General features: G+C 41.9%; 1 protein-coding gene across 2 annotated transcripts in view; it reads right to left on the bottom strand.

Annotated features, from left to right (window-relative positions):
- Window positions 1–17,161, bottom strand: part of PDIA5 (protein disulfide isomerase family A member 5) — a 121,167-nt gene that overhangs the window by 18,432 nt on the left and 85,574 nt on the right. For both annotated transcript variants that reach the window (XR_006172785.2, XM_005279807.4), the window contains exon 14: window positions 15,702–15,832. Coding sequence is in view for 1 of the 2 variants with exons in the window: in XM_005279807.4 (XP_005279864.1) it covers window positions 15,702–15,832 (131 nt within the window). In the remaining variant the exon portion in view is untranslated. The remainder of the gene's footprint in view (window positions 1–15,701; window positions 15,833–17,161) is intronic.

The following is a 17,161-nucleotide window of genomic DNA, read 5'->3' as shown; positions in this document are numbered from 1 at the left end:
GTGCATACACAGTATAGTCTGAAGTTAATTTTGTTAAGTGCTTTGGTGTTGGTCAGGCTGAACTGGCCATTTGGCCCCGGGGACAGGGCACTAGACTGGGACTCTGGACTGCTCGGTTTCTTTTCCCAGGTCTGTAACCCATGTGATAGGTGATCTCTGTGCCCTTGTTTCCACTCCCACCATTTGTCTGTCCTGTCTATATGGGTTGTAAGCTCTTCAGGGCAGGGACAGTCTCTCAGTATGTTTTTGTGCAGCACCTAGCACTATGAGGCCCCAGTCTTGGCTGGGGCCTCCAGTTGCTAATTCAATACAAATAAGATAATAATCGGTGATGGGGAAACACTTAAAGACATTTCAGAAGCAAAAAGGCAAGAAATCACACCCACAATCGAAGAAACCCCTCCCCCAAAATTATTTAAATAGTAGTTTACACTTTCACAGCATTGCTCCACTCAGTCCCTCTAGAAGACAAGGGTCCCCCAGTAACTTACCCTACAAAGTGTTTTGGAGGGTTGCGGGGGTTGTTTTGAAGGACTTGAGTTTGATTCTCCAACATAGTTTTTATTAAGTGATCCTTCAGATTGAAAATAAGACACCCCAAAACCAAACGCAACTTGATTTAAAGTTTCCCCCCCCAACAAGCAAATGTCTTTCAGACAGCATCCCTCGGGTGGGTTGTACCACTCTCTGTGCCTGAGGAGGGAATCTGTTAAAACTCCCAGCTACAAGCCCCCACTTATGTGCTGACAGATAGCTTTGATAGTTAGGATTTAGAACAAGTCATTCTTTTCAAGTAAATTCAACTGAAAGCCAATAAACCACGAGTGTCCCTTTAGACACAAAAAAGTCCACTTCACATTAAAAATGCAACCTGGTATTTTACAGTGGTCAACAGATGGCAGCTCAGAATACCAAATAGCAGTTTAGCTGATAACAGGGGAGTAATAAAACTGTCAGGCATGTCAACAGTTGCTCAACGGCCCTACTGTCCTAGCACGTCATCATGACATATACTGCAGAGTAATATCCAACAGAGGGCATCAAGACAAAGATTCATAGATTTTAAGGGCACAAGGGACCATTAGATCATCTGGATCATTGCCTGTATTTTCCAACTGCTATGACTAATATGTTTGGAGTTTTTAGGCAACAGAGGAGATAGCTAAACCACACATAATCCAAAATCATTGGTAAAGGAGTGTAAGCCTCCCAGTTTTATCCTACCACATCTTACACACTCTTGGTCGTTGCTTTCACTTCTACACTCCTCTCTTCCTACCTATCCTTCCTATGTCTAACACATCCCCTCCCACACCATGGCTTACTGGTGTGTATCTTACATTTCACTTCTGAATTTGACCCAGTGTGTTTTATTTAACGTATTCTGGTCACAAAGCTAAAAACACCAACCTATATGGCTTTTAGCATCACTGTTCAATGGGCATTCTGTTAACTTTGGCCATCTACCCATGGAACAGTTGTGAAGTCCGTGCCAAATTCTGTGCTGAATGCTCAAGGAGTTTCAAGAAGTCATTGAAAAAGATGTGGGAAGGAGCGCCTCAGACGGAACTTCATCTGTTACAACTTAAAAGGATTGCCAAATGCAGAAACCTGGAAATCACCCAATTCAGTCATTCTATTTAAGGCGCGCACCCACAAAAAAGCAGAGGATGACATCTTTCTTTTGACAGAAGGAAAACTCATTCCCACCACTCCTTTTTCACACTTCCCATCACACTTTTATTTTAAGCGTTCACGCTGTCGTGGAGATTTGAATGTAAAAAGAACAAGTGTACAATTACTGTGGATTAAGATATGAAAGTACACAGGCTGCTCAGAAGAGATCTTCCAGATGGGCTGGAATGGAAAGAGATTAAACTTGAGGCAACTTAAGGTGTCTATAAGATGTCAAGAGTGGAAAGGTTCTATACATCTCTCTTGGGCATTTATAGGGCAGCAAATCTTGAAAAGATGAGATTTTAATTGCAATGGGAAATGGGATTCAAAACCCCTCCGGTATCTTTGAAAATCTCAGTTGTAGTATCTAGCTGGATGGGGGTGGCGGCATGGCAGGAACATTCTTGAAACGGAAGACCTATACCAGGGAAGATGGGTTCCACCTTATTCAGCTTGCTCGAAAACAACAGGCTTTATAATGACAGAGGAGGGTTATTACCACTAAAGAGTCTGGGGAAAATCAGCAGAGGTTAAGGTGCCCTTTAAGGCTGCACGACAACATTCATAGGCAGCTTTGGTTGCAATGAGGTGCTAAGACAAAAGTGTTTGTTAAGAAGAGTTCAATTTCCCATGGCAAGGTCAACATGGTCAAAGCAGCAGTGTTTCATTTTGAAATAGGAATGCCCCATACTGGCAGAAGTAAATACCAATGATAAGGCTAAAACCCAGAAATGGGCAAGCTGGAATGATCCCCTTAGATGCCCTAAGCTTACGGCATTTAAAACCAGAATGGACAAATCACTCCAAAATGTATTGCAGGGAATAAACTGCAGAGGCCACCAGGGGATGAACTAGATCAAGGATTCTCAACCAGGAGGTGGTGACCCCCCAGGAGCATCACAAATAGATGTCAGGGAGTTGTGACCACCCTGCACTTATTGTTAAATAGTAAGGGGTTCCTAGCTAGATGGGACAGCTGTCCTGGGATGGTGATGGACTAGATGATGGACCTAACAGAGAAGTAAGAGAGAGAAAAGACCTCACATTCTATGAATACGAGGTTTAGATAATTGAGGTTAAAGATGTAAAGGAATCATTTAAAAAAATGAAAGGGATATTACCAGTTCATCGGCACAGACAGAATAAGTCACCAAGGGTGCTTGGGTAGCATTACACATAAAAGAATGAAATAGAGGCTCTCATCGTTTCTGTTCCTAGCATGTAACATTTCTCAAAATAGATTCCGTCACGGCTCATCTCTCCCAGTGGCTTAATCCCAATCCTACACCTTCACTTCAGCAAAGTTTTGGTTATACCCTTGGAGAGTATGAGGGTCACAACATGAACATAAACTCACTTAAAGCGCACGGATACAACTGCATTAATTTCCCCCATCAGGAAATTTTACTGAATCTCCCATAGTTGCCTGATGCCCCACTACTGTTCTAATCTTTCACGGTTACTGTTGTTTGATTTTGCTTTCCCAACAGGTTACCTCTCCACTTTTAGTGTCATTGGCAAATTTGATCCTGGCTGAATTCACATGGTGGTTGAGTTTAGCAAAGGACAGGTTTAAACACAGTTCAGACAAGATTTTCAGAAGAGATTTGTGATTTTGGGTGTCCAGCTTGAGATACCTTAAAGGGACTCGGTTTTCAGAACATGCCAAGCATCCTGACCTGTGAAAATCAAGCCCTTTGTAAAGGGTCCCCAAAGTTGGCATCCTAAAATGGAGGCAAGCAAAATCCTTAAATTGCTTTTAAAAATCTTGACCAAAATTCATTCCCTATGCAGAAATCCCCCAAAAGCTTTGAATTCTCTGGCAGGGACACAAGAGAGACCTGCTTGAAGTACAGTGGCATGTGATACACGTCCCCATCTGTATCTGATCTGCAGAGGATTCAAGTGGGTTACAGCCCCAGCCAAGAAGCTTGTGCTCTTTAGCTCAAGCTACAGCAGCTCATGCTTTTAGCTCTGGAGGTCCCCAGTTTAATCCCTGGTGTGCTGGCCAAAATGGTGGCTGCGGGCTGCCATGGAAGAACCACTGAAACCTAGCATAGCAGCGTTGCCCATTTGAATCATACATTCTTTAACTCTCTGATAGAAGCAGATCCATAAACCGCCTGGAAGGGCCCCACTAGTCACTAGAGGGCCACAGATTGACAACCACTGCCACCGAGCATTCCAGGGTGGGCATGGCCACAGGATACAAGAAGCTGCCAGATCTGCCCATATAACAACCACACCTCTACCCCGATATAACGCGGTCCTCGGGAGCCAAAAAATCTTACCATGTTATAGGTGAAACTGTGTTATATCAGGGTAGCGGCGGCAGGGCTCCGACGGTGATTTAAAGGGCCCGGGGCTCCCCGCAGTGGCCAGAGCTCCGAGCCCTTTAAAGCGCCACCCGAGCCCCGCTGCTGGAGCCCCAGGGTAGCAGCAGCAGGGCTCCAGCGGTGATTTAAAGAGCTCAGGGCTCCGGCCCCTGCAGGGAACCCCGGGCCCTTTAAATCTCCGCCTGAGCCCCGCTGCCGGATATAACGTGGTAAAGCAGCCCCGCCCCCCTGGGCGCTGCTTTACCGCATTGTATCCGAATTCGTGTTATATTGGGTCGCGTTATATCGGGATAGAGGTGTAACACGGTGAACTGCAACTACCCAGAGGAGGTTCTTGAGGAGGGTCCATCAACTTTGGAATTGACTCCACCACCCACATGCTGAAATAGCTTGAATTTGTTGACTTTTGGGGCACATGTCAAAGCTCATCTATTTGGACAGGCATTTGGGGAGAGATTGGGGTTTTGTGGGAGCAGAGGGGAGGAAATTTTGCTTTTCTGGCCTGGTTTCTTTAATGCAGACTGAATTTATCGACAGTATAAATGACTAGATTTTAGAGTATCTTGTCTTGGCATCTCTGAGGGGTGATGTAACGAACGGATTTAGGTCTGTGCAATACAGAGCTCTGTATATAGGTTGTGAGAGCTCTACTGGGGGACAATGATTGCTGAAAAACGGGGTTTGATATAAAAGCGGGCTATGCCCTCATTAAAAGGCAGATTTTAAAATGGCAAGGAAAATGGTTAACAGCAGGCTGAAGGACAAACTTAGGAACTACTGAGTTGGGCTGGGGGCTGTTTAAGAGCATCGTGTTAAAGGCACAGATGGTTTGTATACCTAAGAGCAAAAAACAAAATAGGCGAAGCTAAATGTTAAGTGGGGATGTGTGACCAAATGCACTCCTATATTCCTACCCTACACACTGTTGTAATAATCTCTGTACAAAATATGTCTGGTGAGGTATCATTTGAAAACTAATAACTTGCAGGTCAGTAATATCATGGTGAGGTGTATGTACCAACATTATATGTAAAGTTATGATCATAAGCCGAAATCATGGCTGAGGTGTGTTTGCCAGACAAGTCTGGGGAGTGGGAAAAGCAGGTTCTCAAAGACAAAGGACAAGTTGATGCCTCTAGCCAGGTGTCATCAAAGCTGATGAGCCATCCTCTGTCAAGTAGCCAAGGAAGGGGGCAAGAACAAACAGACCTAATATTTCTGGACTGTCCAGGAGAGGGCTGGAACACACATTTTTGGGGGAAATCCAGAACTGTGCGTGTGTTGGGGTCACCCTACAAGTGGTAACCAAGTCTGGTGGAAGATAGAGTGGTTGATGTTTGCTGACAGGCTGCTGGGATCAGAGTTGCCGGATCAAGGCTGAGGCTATAAATAGACACCCAGGGTACAACCTGCATGCTGTTTGTGAGTGGCCCAGATCGGAGCTGATTGAACAGATTGAAGAAAACAAAAACAAAATAAAAACCTATACCAGGTAAAGTGTGACTTAAAGAAAAATACAAAGCACATATTAAGAACAAAATTGACAAAAGAAAAAAAAAAATCAACCAAATGATTGTAAGTAATCATTCTGCTACATCACAAATAGAAGACTGCATGTGCAATTGTAGGCCATCCACACTACCAAAAGGAGATAGGATAGAATGTTCAAGCAGAGAAAAAGTGAAATGAATTTCTTGCCTCTATCTTTACTAGCGTATGATAGGGAAATTCTCATTTTAAGGGGTTTTTTTGGTTTGTTTGTTTTTAAACAGGAAAATGGACTGTCTGCTTAACAGACATCAAAGCCTTGAAGGAGAAAGTCTAGAAACTCAAATGCAGTAAATCATCAGGACCAGGTAGTTATTATCCATGTGTCCAAAGAACAGTGTGTGCAATAGATAGTGACCGACAAAGAGCATTCTCAATATTGAACTTATAATATATATGGGTAACATTTTCAAAAATGCCTGAGGCTCAGATTTTAAGAAGTGTTTAGATACTGCTGTGCTCAGCCTTGCAATGCCTCACTGATTTAGTCACCTAAATATCAATTTCAAAAGGGTTTAAGGCACTTAGGCACCTTAGTCACTTAGGCCCACATTTGTAAAGGTATTTAGGTGTTGCTGTGTTCCGTGTCAAAGCAAAACACAGGTACACCAGTATAAAAGTTCCCATATGAGAAGGAGAAAGAGCTATACTGCACCCACAGTAGGAATTGCACCAGTACAACTATTTTGGTCACATCCCAAATCAAAGTAGTTATACCAGTACAAAATCAGCATGCAGACCAGGTGGTTAGCACTTTTGACAATTTTATCTTATTATACCTTTACAGATCTCTGTCTCGATCATAATACCTACATTTATATATAGACACACACATATATTCACACACGAGTAAGGAGTATGAGTAATCAAGTAATATATTTATGATATGTATTTGTTATACATCCACTATTTTACCAGACAGATTACAAACACAACATTGACATTTAAGGTTGTAACCCGCTTCAGGATAAAATTTATTATGCAAACTTAAACCAGCCCTGTCACACCTGGCTTAGGACACAATGGCATTTACACTGTCTGAGCTCTTGTCTCTGCACAACAGGAAAAAAAAAAAAACCTTCAATCCTTTAGCAACTCGCATCCTAGGATCTCAACAGCTGTAACCAACATTCATTTAATTAAGCTTCAAATTGCCCATGAGCGATAGGCATTACTATCCCTTTCATAAGATTGAAGACTAACCTATGTCAAAAAGAGGTTACATAACTTCCTCATGGGGTTTGGTTCTGCTAGGTACTGAGCACATCTGTGAGGTACTGAGTGCACTGAAGTCTGACTGAGAGTGCCCAGCACGTTGCAGAATCAAGCCTGGATGCAGAGGTGGGACTGAAACCCAGAAGTCCTGACTTCCTGTCTGCTGGTCTAAATAACCACCCTCTAAATAAGACGAAGAGACATTGCCTTCCATTACTGATTTTAAAACAACCACACTTCCAAGCAAGTGAAAGAAACACATCAGAATCCATCAAAGCCGACAGAGGAGCTGGCAGAATGCAGAAGACAAAAAAGGCTGTTTCCATTTTGAGAATTGAAGCGGTTCACTAGAATTAAAAGAAGGCTATTCCTTGGCCAATCAAAGAAAGTTAGACCATGTACTATAATTGCAGAGATCAGAGCTGAAAAAACAGCTAGTGCTTATACTAATACAATTCATGCTGCCACACAAGTTATTGAAACCACAGACAAATTGAAGAAAGCCATTTGGAGATGTTATTGAAAGGTTAATTGGTTTTTGTTCCATTGGTAAAGAACTGGAGGGCCTTTTAATACAATATCTGGGACCAAACCTTTTTTCATAATACGACCTGACACAGAATAACTTGTGGCTTGGGACAATGATCATTAATATTTGAAAGGAAGGGGTTTGTCCTTTGATTTGAGAAGTTTGTGGGGTTTCATTTAAGTGTCAGGTCAATTAGGCTCTGCCTCATGGCTCTCAACATTGACAAGCAACCTATTAATAATTTCACAATGCGCTGGTGTTTGCTAAGGTATTATTTTATCAACACTTTAAAAAGAGTAAAAAAGAAATTTTTCTTCCATTGTAGAAGGTGATTTAAAGGACCAGGTGAAAGAAAGCCATCTGTAATTGTGCATGAAGCATGTGGGAGTGTGGGTTAGATACTATTCCACAGCATTGTCTGTAGGAATAAGCAGTGGGCTAAAATTTTGAGATTCCTGTGCTATAATCCCAGCTCTGCCATCAACTCATCGTGTGTCTTCAGACAAGTCTCCACTTCTCCCCCTCAACTACCCGATCTGTATAATGGAGAAACTTACACCCTACTCCCTGGGGACGCTGTCAGGATTAATTAGTCTCTTGCATAGTCTAGGAAGAGCTATGTGAGTGTTAAGTACTAATTTTTATCCTTACTAATACTTCAAGAGAGCCCTCTTTCACCAGTCTTATAGAGGGATTTTTAAGGACATCTAAGGCATCCAATTACTCCTGACAGTCAATGGCAGCTGTGTACCTAACTTCCTGAGGTGCCTTTGGATACTCACCCTAGATCGTCAGTCTTCATCACAGAAGTGCAGCTCCTAGCTTGCTGTCATTTGGCAGAGCAACGACATGCACTGTGTACCCTTGGAATCCTCTCCTGTCGGTTTCTGAAGTCCTAGCTAGTTAGAATTCTGTCTGGTCTGAAACTGGCACGGAATCTCCTACTGGCTGCGGAATATCATTAACCCTTGAAGTGCACTTGTTCAAAGAGCATGCATAGCGCGTGTTGAAAGGGCACCCAGGTAACTATGGCTACAGCTCTGCCTACGCATTTACTGTCTGCATACTGTATTTATCTCATTACTTTGTCAAATGCTTGAGATACCTAGAGTGCAAAGGTGTTGCATAAAACCAAATCCTTTGAAATTGCTACCTTTAACAGAAATGTGTGGAGCTTTGACAAAAAATATCACAGGCCAGACGTGGGTTCCCTGGAATTTGGGGATAGGGGAGGCAAGGAAAGAGGAAGAGGTTAGCAGTGGAGGACTTCTCAGTTGGATCTCCCCCTACAGCCGGGGACAAGGATGCAATTTTATTAAGAGTGGACTATCACCATCAGAGTAGTTCTGACCTTTGACACATGTAATCCTGCAAAATGGAAAGATGTCCAGTGAGCACCTCTGAGCTGGTTTAGAACAGAAAAGGGTTGAAATAAAAGACACTCAGAACAGAGCTGGAGTTTCCCTCACAGAACCGCTGGATTTTTCCCTGCATTTTTTGTCAGTTCCCAGTGACATCTGACAAAGCCTTTAAAAGCCTTCATGAAGCTGTGGACCACAAACACAGGCCTCAACTTGGCCTCTGATTTTGCAGGCACAATTAACTCCAACCACACTTCTGTGGCTGCATTTAACTGCATGAGCAAACCGGATCTTGCCATGCAATCGCTTGACTTGTAGGCACAGTTGGGCAGTCAGAAGGTAAAGTCCTATAGCTGTGCCTGCAGCTAGCTGCCGATGAAAAGATAAAGGGGCAGTTAACTGCAGCATCAAAGTCCTAAATTAGAGTCTGGCTCAAAATTAGGCCCATTGTAATATTATGGTATCAGCCGAAAACAGAGGTTACAGCGTTACCTAATATGAGCTTGACCCCACAAAGTCAAGAGACTTCAGAAGGATGGTAGTACATTACCAGTCTGAAACCTTCCCTATTCATATCTTTATATCGCAGGGTAACGGTAGTACTTTTGGAGGTGGGAGAAGGAATATACTGCGGCAAATGGCACACGGGGTACAACTGCTAAATCGTCTAACGTAGCCAGTCACATAATATGGGTAATCTCCCTCCCAATAAATAAATCACTTGTAACATTTTAAGATTATTCAAGATTTAAAGCAGGAATCCTGTTTCAGAAAACAAGAGGGCTTTATGAGTGTGAACCTGACTAATTTATCTTCCGGTTTAGTGCCATAGCTGTATTCCCAGCTTCTTCCTCACATTTCTTCCTCAGCTGTGTTCAGTCCATTAAACTAACTCATAATTCTGAAGTAAGAGTAATGGATAAACGATTTTAAGAGCAGTTCTCGCCATACTAATTATTATCCGCAGACACCAAGAATGTAACAGTGGCTGTGCCAGCTTGATCACTGAAGCCTCTGTACAGACTCACCCATTAACAGAACAGACCATTAATGGATTATCTGGACAGCATTGTCATCCGCACTATTTACACCAATAAGCGGATACTTGACTGACATGAGTGTAAACAGCAAATTCCCCACTAATGTACAGAGAGAAATTAGGTACAGGCAGAGCTCACATAAATCATGAAAACTCTGAAATGCATAAACCCACTGGATGTGAAGCATCATTATCCGAGGGCTCAGATCTAGGTCCTGGATATTTACCTCTCCTTTCAGCCAGTAAAACCTTCCTGGAGATGCTTTTGCCTTTAAAGGGATTCTTTGCTGTGTGCAGCCAGTAATTTGTATATGGGGTGTGTGTGTGTGTGTGTGATTAAAATTGATATCTCTGTCATGAAGACGCCTGAACGATTTTGGCTTATGTATACACACCCCCTTATGTAGTTACTCTGCAGGGATAGTCTGAGGAACTAAATACCAGTCCTTTGCACAAAAGATAAGCAGTCTCAGTTACAGCATAAACCAGCCTCTACCTATTGGGAAGTTAGGAAATCTCTCCCACGGACAAGTTATGTCATAAATGCCTACTCTGAAAGAGCTGGTGCTGGCCATTGTCAGAGAAAGGATACTGGACTAGATGGACCTAGATTGATCTGATCCAGTACAGCATTTCCTACGGGCTTATGGGATACAGAACTTATCACACAACTGCTGCTTTGTGATGCATGTTTGGTTCTAGCTCACCCAATAGTTGAATATTTCAGACAATTTTTCACTGTGGTTCCCTCACATGGGGATCAATTCTCTCCACATCTACAGTGATGAGCTAGCTGGGGGGTGAGGTAGGGTAGGGAATGACACAAAAGAAACAATTCTATGACACCCCGATTCTGGGGCTAGTTCTCCATTGGTCCCTGCTCTAAGCAATGCTGGCTGGCTGTTACACGAGACAGGGATCGCCAGAGCACAGCAGACTCGACAACACCCCTACATGAGAGGGACAAAGACGGGATAGCAGAGATCTGGTGAAACCAGCTAAGGATTACTCTGCAATGGGACTGGGGAAGGGAGATACTCAGTTATCTTATTAGGGCAACTTTCTGGCCTGTTTGTGCCCCTGGAGAAGCCCAGATGTGTTCCACTCCCGTGCACCAACTTCCTGCTCACCTGGGTCATTCTGTGTATTCGTGGGTGTACAGATGAGACAGAACCAGGAAGTTTCCATTTTGGGGGTCGGGGACTGGAGGGGAGAAGGGGTATAATTGGTGCAGGTAATAAGGCAGGAGGCTGATCTTAGTTTCCAGCAAAGTCTGTGGGGGGAAATCAACGTGTGCCTGTTGCAGACTTCAGCGTCCCACACAACATCAACGAGATAGATACAGAAATACAGAAAATAACTGATCTAATCTATACAAAGCCATGTCCCCATCTGATTTCTTACCACTATGCATAAGCAGGCTGAGGTGTTCCTGGCCTAGCTGGTGACAATGTCTCTCAGTCAGGGTACATCTTAATAAGGACCCTGCGGCCTGAAAAGAGTGTTTGTACCACTGCCAGGAGAAGGACCTGCTGCCATGTCTCCCAACCACCATCCTACAACAATGTTAAGACCCATTTTCTTTTAACCAAGATTCAAACCCCACCCAAAAAAATTTTCAGAGATAGGTTTCACATTCTAACTCACCCGCACCACAAAAAAGAACAATGCAAGTTTGAGAAAAGTTCAGGAGATGAGCAAAAGCCAAAGAAGAGATGAATGTCCTAACTATACGTATAGCGGCTGCCCAGTTCCGACTAGTGCTATATAAAACCCTTTCATAGAAGAGTGTGGTCCCTAATAATGATGTTTTTATTCTGGGTCATCTTTGCATAACCTCCATGGGTTACACTGCAATAATACTAAGGAATAAACCTCACCAGCAGACAATCATTTCAGGTTAAATTGAAGTTTCTCTGCTGATTAGTAAAGCAAACTGAAAATCAGCTCTCAGCAGTGAAGTATCTATTAAAAATGTCCATTCTGTGAACCCTGTTGAGCCCTACAAATTGAAGCCATTTGGGAAGTTAATAGTGTTGGCAATGACCATCGTTACAAGACACTAAAAGGAACAGTGAACTTTTTTTCTTATTATTACTTCTTGTTTCAGCTGACAGGACATATTTGTTAAAGTGTTTGTCTTGGTACTTTTTAAGGAGAGAAATCAAATTGGTCTGGGAAACACCAAACCCTTGCACTAAAACTGACCAATTAAAATAAATCCCAAAGAACTAAGACTATTCCATCACAATCCAACCCCATTCCCGATCTGGTTGATTCCTTCGTATAAAAGTCCTCTTGGAGGTAGATTTTGACCTCCATGATAATCCACAAAGAAATGTGTTTCCATGCTAGTTTTCGTTTCTTAAAGAACAGTATTTCTGTTTGAAAGAAAATAAATGTGGGTTGGGTTTATTTTTCCTTTTGGAAACTCTTTCATACTTGCAGAAAACCCTTAACAGAAATCCTAACTAGAAGAAAATACCAGAACGCTACTCTCTGTAATAAACCTTATAATGCATTCTTGTCTGATTCACTGGGAGTAACCCAGAAAACATTCCGAACTGAGATGATACTCTATTGCAATTTGTTTGCCCTTTGTGGCTCTGACAGCTAATCAGCAACTGATTTTTATCGTGAAGTTTACTGTGCAACGGCAGGGGCATGTTAACACTAACAAATTTTGGTACAGCCAACTGGCTGCTGAAAAGGCCTGCAGCCATAATGCCATTTGTCACCATACAGCCATGCAGAACCACACTGCTCCGGGTTGGATCTGCTTTAGTACCAAGATGGAAGACCAGTGAAAACCTAGTTACTACAAGTAGCATTGTTTATATAGTGGGTGTTGCTCTTCCACCGAGTCAGTACTAACAGCCCAATATAAATTAGGAGTCATTAAACTGCTAGAAGTGCCATCTTTTGCATGAAACATAAAATCAAGACCCTTGCCATTCAAAACAGCCTGATACAAAGTCCACTGAGATCAATGGCAGTCTTTCCATTGACTTCAAGGGACTTTGATACATGTTCAAAGTCATTAAGATCCTATGGTACTTTTTGCAAGCACAGAGGTGTTAGCCTCCATGTCCTGGCCAAATTCTTGATGGGGGAGTTATGCGCTGCCCACCTAAATTCCCCCTGCGGATTCGGTTTGATTCAGTATGCCTCACTTCCTGTTTTAAACTACTGTGAAGGGTTGCACTGTGCTAGTAAAACACTGCCACATTCCGATCCCACAAGTGGCTATATTTCAGTGGGGTGAAGGTACATTAGATACATGAAGTACTTTGGGTTATAAGGTGCTATATAAATGCAAGCAATTATTTTGAAAAGGATAAAAGGTAGGAAATGACTGTGGCCTTTGCCTCCAGGTTTATTCGTCTAACTGAAGGCTTTAGAAAGGTCAGAACATTCAACCTACTGTTTTAGATCCAAAATCTAAATCATATAAGAGATTCGCAATTCTTACAAAAAAATCAAAAAAATAAGACAAGCTCCTTCATAGGGCACACACTGAATACAGTAACACACTGCAGGACTGCACTGGCCTAGGATGTGGCGCTGAATAGAGAAAGAAAATTATTTGATCTAATGAGGCCTGGCAATTTCAGCAGTGCTCCTTCTGCACTAAAATAAGCAAGTTAACATTAATTGGCGAGCATAAGCACGGAGAAGTCCCATGACTGAGGAAATGGTAAATAAAAGATAATCTATCAAATTTAGCAGAAAGCACATTGTCAGTGCAGAAAAGCAGCCAACTCCGTATAGGATGATTTGTACTGTTCTGTTTCCTTAATAATTATCTTACTGCAACCAGAGATTTAAAATATTCATCAGTTCTTTCCTACCAGGCCTGACTAAAAGCAGGCTTGCTGCATGTGTGTGTGTACCCACCCCCACATGCACACAGACACACATTAACCAAAAACAAATCTGCTGAAATACTGTACACCCTGAACATGGGAAATTGTAATGGAAATTTGGTCACTCTTGACTATAAGTCATAAAAAGCCCTGTGAGGATATTTAACCAACACCAATCTATCCTCTATGCAGACAGACTCACGTACCACTTTACCCAAAGGTGTGGTTGTAAAACTACGTCCAAAGAGTAATCCAGCTGCACCGAACACCACTGAGTTATGCCGACCCATTAATGCACTTAAGGCCGGATTCAGATACCCTTACTCACAATGAGATTAGTACCTTATTTCATAAGTAGCCCTGTTGACTTCAGTGGGACTACTTATGGTATAAGGTACTATCCAACACAAGTAAGAGTATCCGTAAATATCCACATGCTTTTGATCACTGGAGTTGCATATTAATGAGTCTCTAAACCATGCCCTTAGTGACTTATGAAGACTAAAATATTTTAAATGCATGCCTTTAAATAGTTTTTAGTTAATTTAGATTTTGTTAAAATGACCTAAAGATAATTAAATCTCTCTCTCACACACACAGTGTGGGGGAAAGAAAAAGATCTCTTCCCTCCATGGATGTTGTTCATACTGGGAAGCTAGGGTAAAATGAACTAGCTGGCGAGAACAATGGCATACGTCTTACTTTTACTACTAAATGTATTTGCTTTTAAAATAAACTTCATTCTTAATCAATAGGGATCCATGTATCAGAAATTCCTGGCACACGGGCAATTTTTAGTCAACGGGTGGTGGGAACTGGAGTTGAAAAAGGATTAAATCTCTTTCCCCTTTCTTTTACAACCTCCCAGGAATTCCCTTCTCTCTGCGTCCCACAACCAGCAGGGCTTCACAGGAGCCCGGAATGCATTCATGTTTAATTTTCTTACAGAAAAGCAAAATAAGGAGCTGTTTTTCCTGCCTGATTAAACATTAAGGGCCTGATTTCTCAAAAACAGTCTCCAGTTGTGTGGGAACAAATCTGATTGAGAAAATTACATATCTAAATGCTATCAATTAATTGCAGAGACAGTCATCTTATGGTACAGTATTTTCCAAGAAAAATTGGGCGGGAGCAGGGTCAGGGCCCTTAATAAAACAAATCAGGCCATAGTTATTAAATAGATATTAAACAGACTCCCCCCAACACAAACCAAAACACATCCCCAAGACTAAAAGCTGAATGGCGTCCAGCCACCTCTGGACTAATACTGACAATGGAAGGGATGACTCTGCTGATTTAAATAACACAATGCAAATCAGGAAGGCGGCCAAGCGCCAGTGCTGGCTGGAAACATTTCTGGCATTGAACATATTTGAAAAAGAGTTATTTCAAATAGTGGGAGAAATTGGCTTCTCTCCCCACCCTGCACATCTGATTTACAAAGGGCCTGATCCAAATTTCCGTTGATCTCAATGGAAAGACTCCCTTTGACTTCTAAAGGAAGCTGGTTGGAGCTCATTTATTCGTAAATGAGATAATCTGGTGATGAAGTTGTTAAAGTTGACTCTTGTTCCAGGCAGGGATCAAAATGTGGGTTTAGATTACTCCTGAAATGGTTCCATCAGAATTTAGATTTGGACTACCAAGGGATTGATTCACCCCTGCATTACTCCATTGATTTCACTGGAGCTACCATGGCAAATAAAGTGGAGTAACATACTAATGAACATACTAACGTATCCATCACTATAATATAAGGAATCACATTTTGTTATGCAGGCCATAAAATGAAGCAGAGGAAAATAAATGCACTTTCTGTTTATTCATCTGCCTCCTTTGCGATCCCTTGTAGTACAGTCAGTCTCTGGATTAAAGCTGTAGGCTGTTTCCCTGATCCTGACACACACACACACACCCCAAATTCATAAAATATATTAGGGAGGGTCTCAAGCAACTAAGTCAGAATGAGATATGAACTTCTACAAACTTAGGGTGTTGAGATCTGGAGATTTGTTTCAGGTCTATGTCTAAATTAATGACTCTATTTACAAAAGTATATACAAAGCACAGGATTTCAGAAGCTACAAGGGACACAAAAGCTAGAAGATAAACAGAGACACAAATACTCACATGGGGCATAGAACATGACAAGGGCATGCTTCTTCTTCTTTAAAGACTCCCTGAAGTCTTCTCCGGCTAGGTGGATAACATTGGTTAGCTTTTCTTCCCAAGCTGGTTCAGGTGGAGGTGGTGCTTGCGGGCTAGAGGAGAAGAAAAAACAAAGGATCTCTTAGATCTTTTTAGAAGCATGCAAAGAGGCCTTGTGGCTCAGTCACCTATTGAGGAAATGGTGGTAGAGGTTCCTTATGGCTATTTGTGCAGAAGAAAAATGTACTTAGCATTTCCATTGCCAGGAAGGACAAGAGTTAATTTTCAGAAATCAGGAAAAATGTGATTTTGAACATGACTGGTTCAATATAGGAAAACTTTTATTTCAGCAAAGATGTCACAGAGCGGACTTTTGCTCCAGAACCATTTAAAATGACTGTGGGAATTTATAGTTCTGAGACAAAGGTCAGGCTGAAATAAAGGTTTCCTGATTTGCTCTAATCACACCAGTACGGCTGCATTTATAGGCGTGCATATAGAACATTAGAATACAGCAGGTGGAATCAAAAGGTGGAATTGACATACATCAGTCACACCCACTAAAGCAAGCAATGTACTGTATATCACCATAATGTAAACTTGCTTTCAAGTCTTTCAAGACCGGCTGGGAAATACAAAATTCTAAAAGTGAAACCAGGATACAATAATCAACACTAGCCCATTTTGGAGGGTAGGAAGTAAATGAACTGCAATATTTGAATAAAGAGAATTTCATATATCAACTGTGATTGCATATAGTATCCAGCTAATAGCAGTCCTGTACATGGAGAGTACCCCTAAAAATCTCTTGCTATTCACCACCTCATGGACATGTCTCAGACTCATTCCTGCTTGTATCTTAAATAAGTGATTACTTATATAAAATCATCAGTGTGAAGGCATATTATCAAGACCTTCATTTGTCACCGCAGTATTAAATTACAGTTTCCACACCTTCCTGTCATTTTGAAAGGTACTGTTTTAAATACAGTCAGCTATGGATAAAACAAATGAAAACTCAACATTTTAATTCCATTCAAGGTCATTCGCTAGACACCAACCATATTTCCATCACTACTGAGTCGCCCAGTTGCTAACAAAGGAATCAGGATACCTGGGGGCCAGATCCTCAGTTGATGTAAACTATCATAGTTCTACAGACTTCAATGGAGCTATGACAATATATCCCAGCTCAACATCTGGCCTCTGGGTACTGTATCTGGCACTGGTTTGGTGAGCGTCCAGTGATTACAGCAGGAAGAGGGAGTCTGTATTCCTCATGGTCACTGACTTTGTGTGTGAACTTGGCCAAATCACAATCTCACTGCCCCCCAGTGTAAAACGTGTCTAATACTTACTTTCCACACAACAGTGTTGCGAGACCAAATTAATCATTTGATGTAAGGCAGTTAGAGAGACTTACAAGCCCAACACAATAAAAA

This window comes from Chrysemys picta, chromosome 11 (genome assembly GCF_011386835.1).
Source record: "Chrysemys picta bellii isolate R12L10 chromosome 11, ASM1138683v2, whole genome shotgun sequence".
NCBI lineage: Eukaryota > Metazoa > Chordata > Testudines > Emydidae > Chrysemys > Chrysemys picta.
The sequence above is the reverse complement of the archived record's forward strand: the minus strand, read 5'-3'. Positions and strand labels throughout refer to the sequence as shown.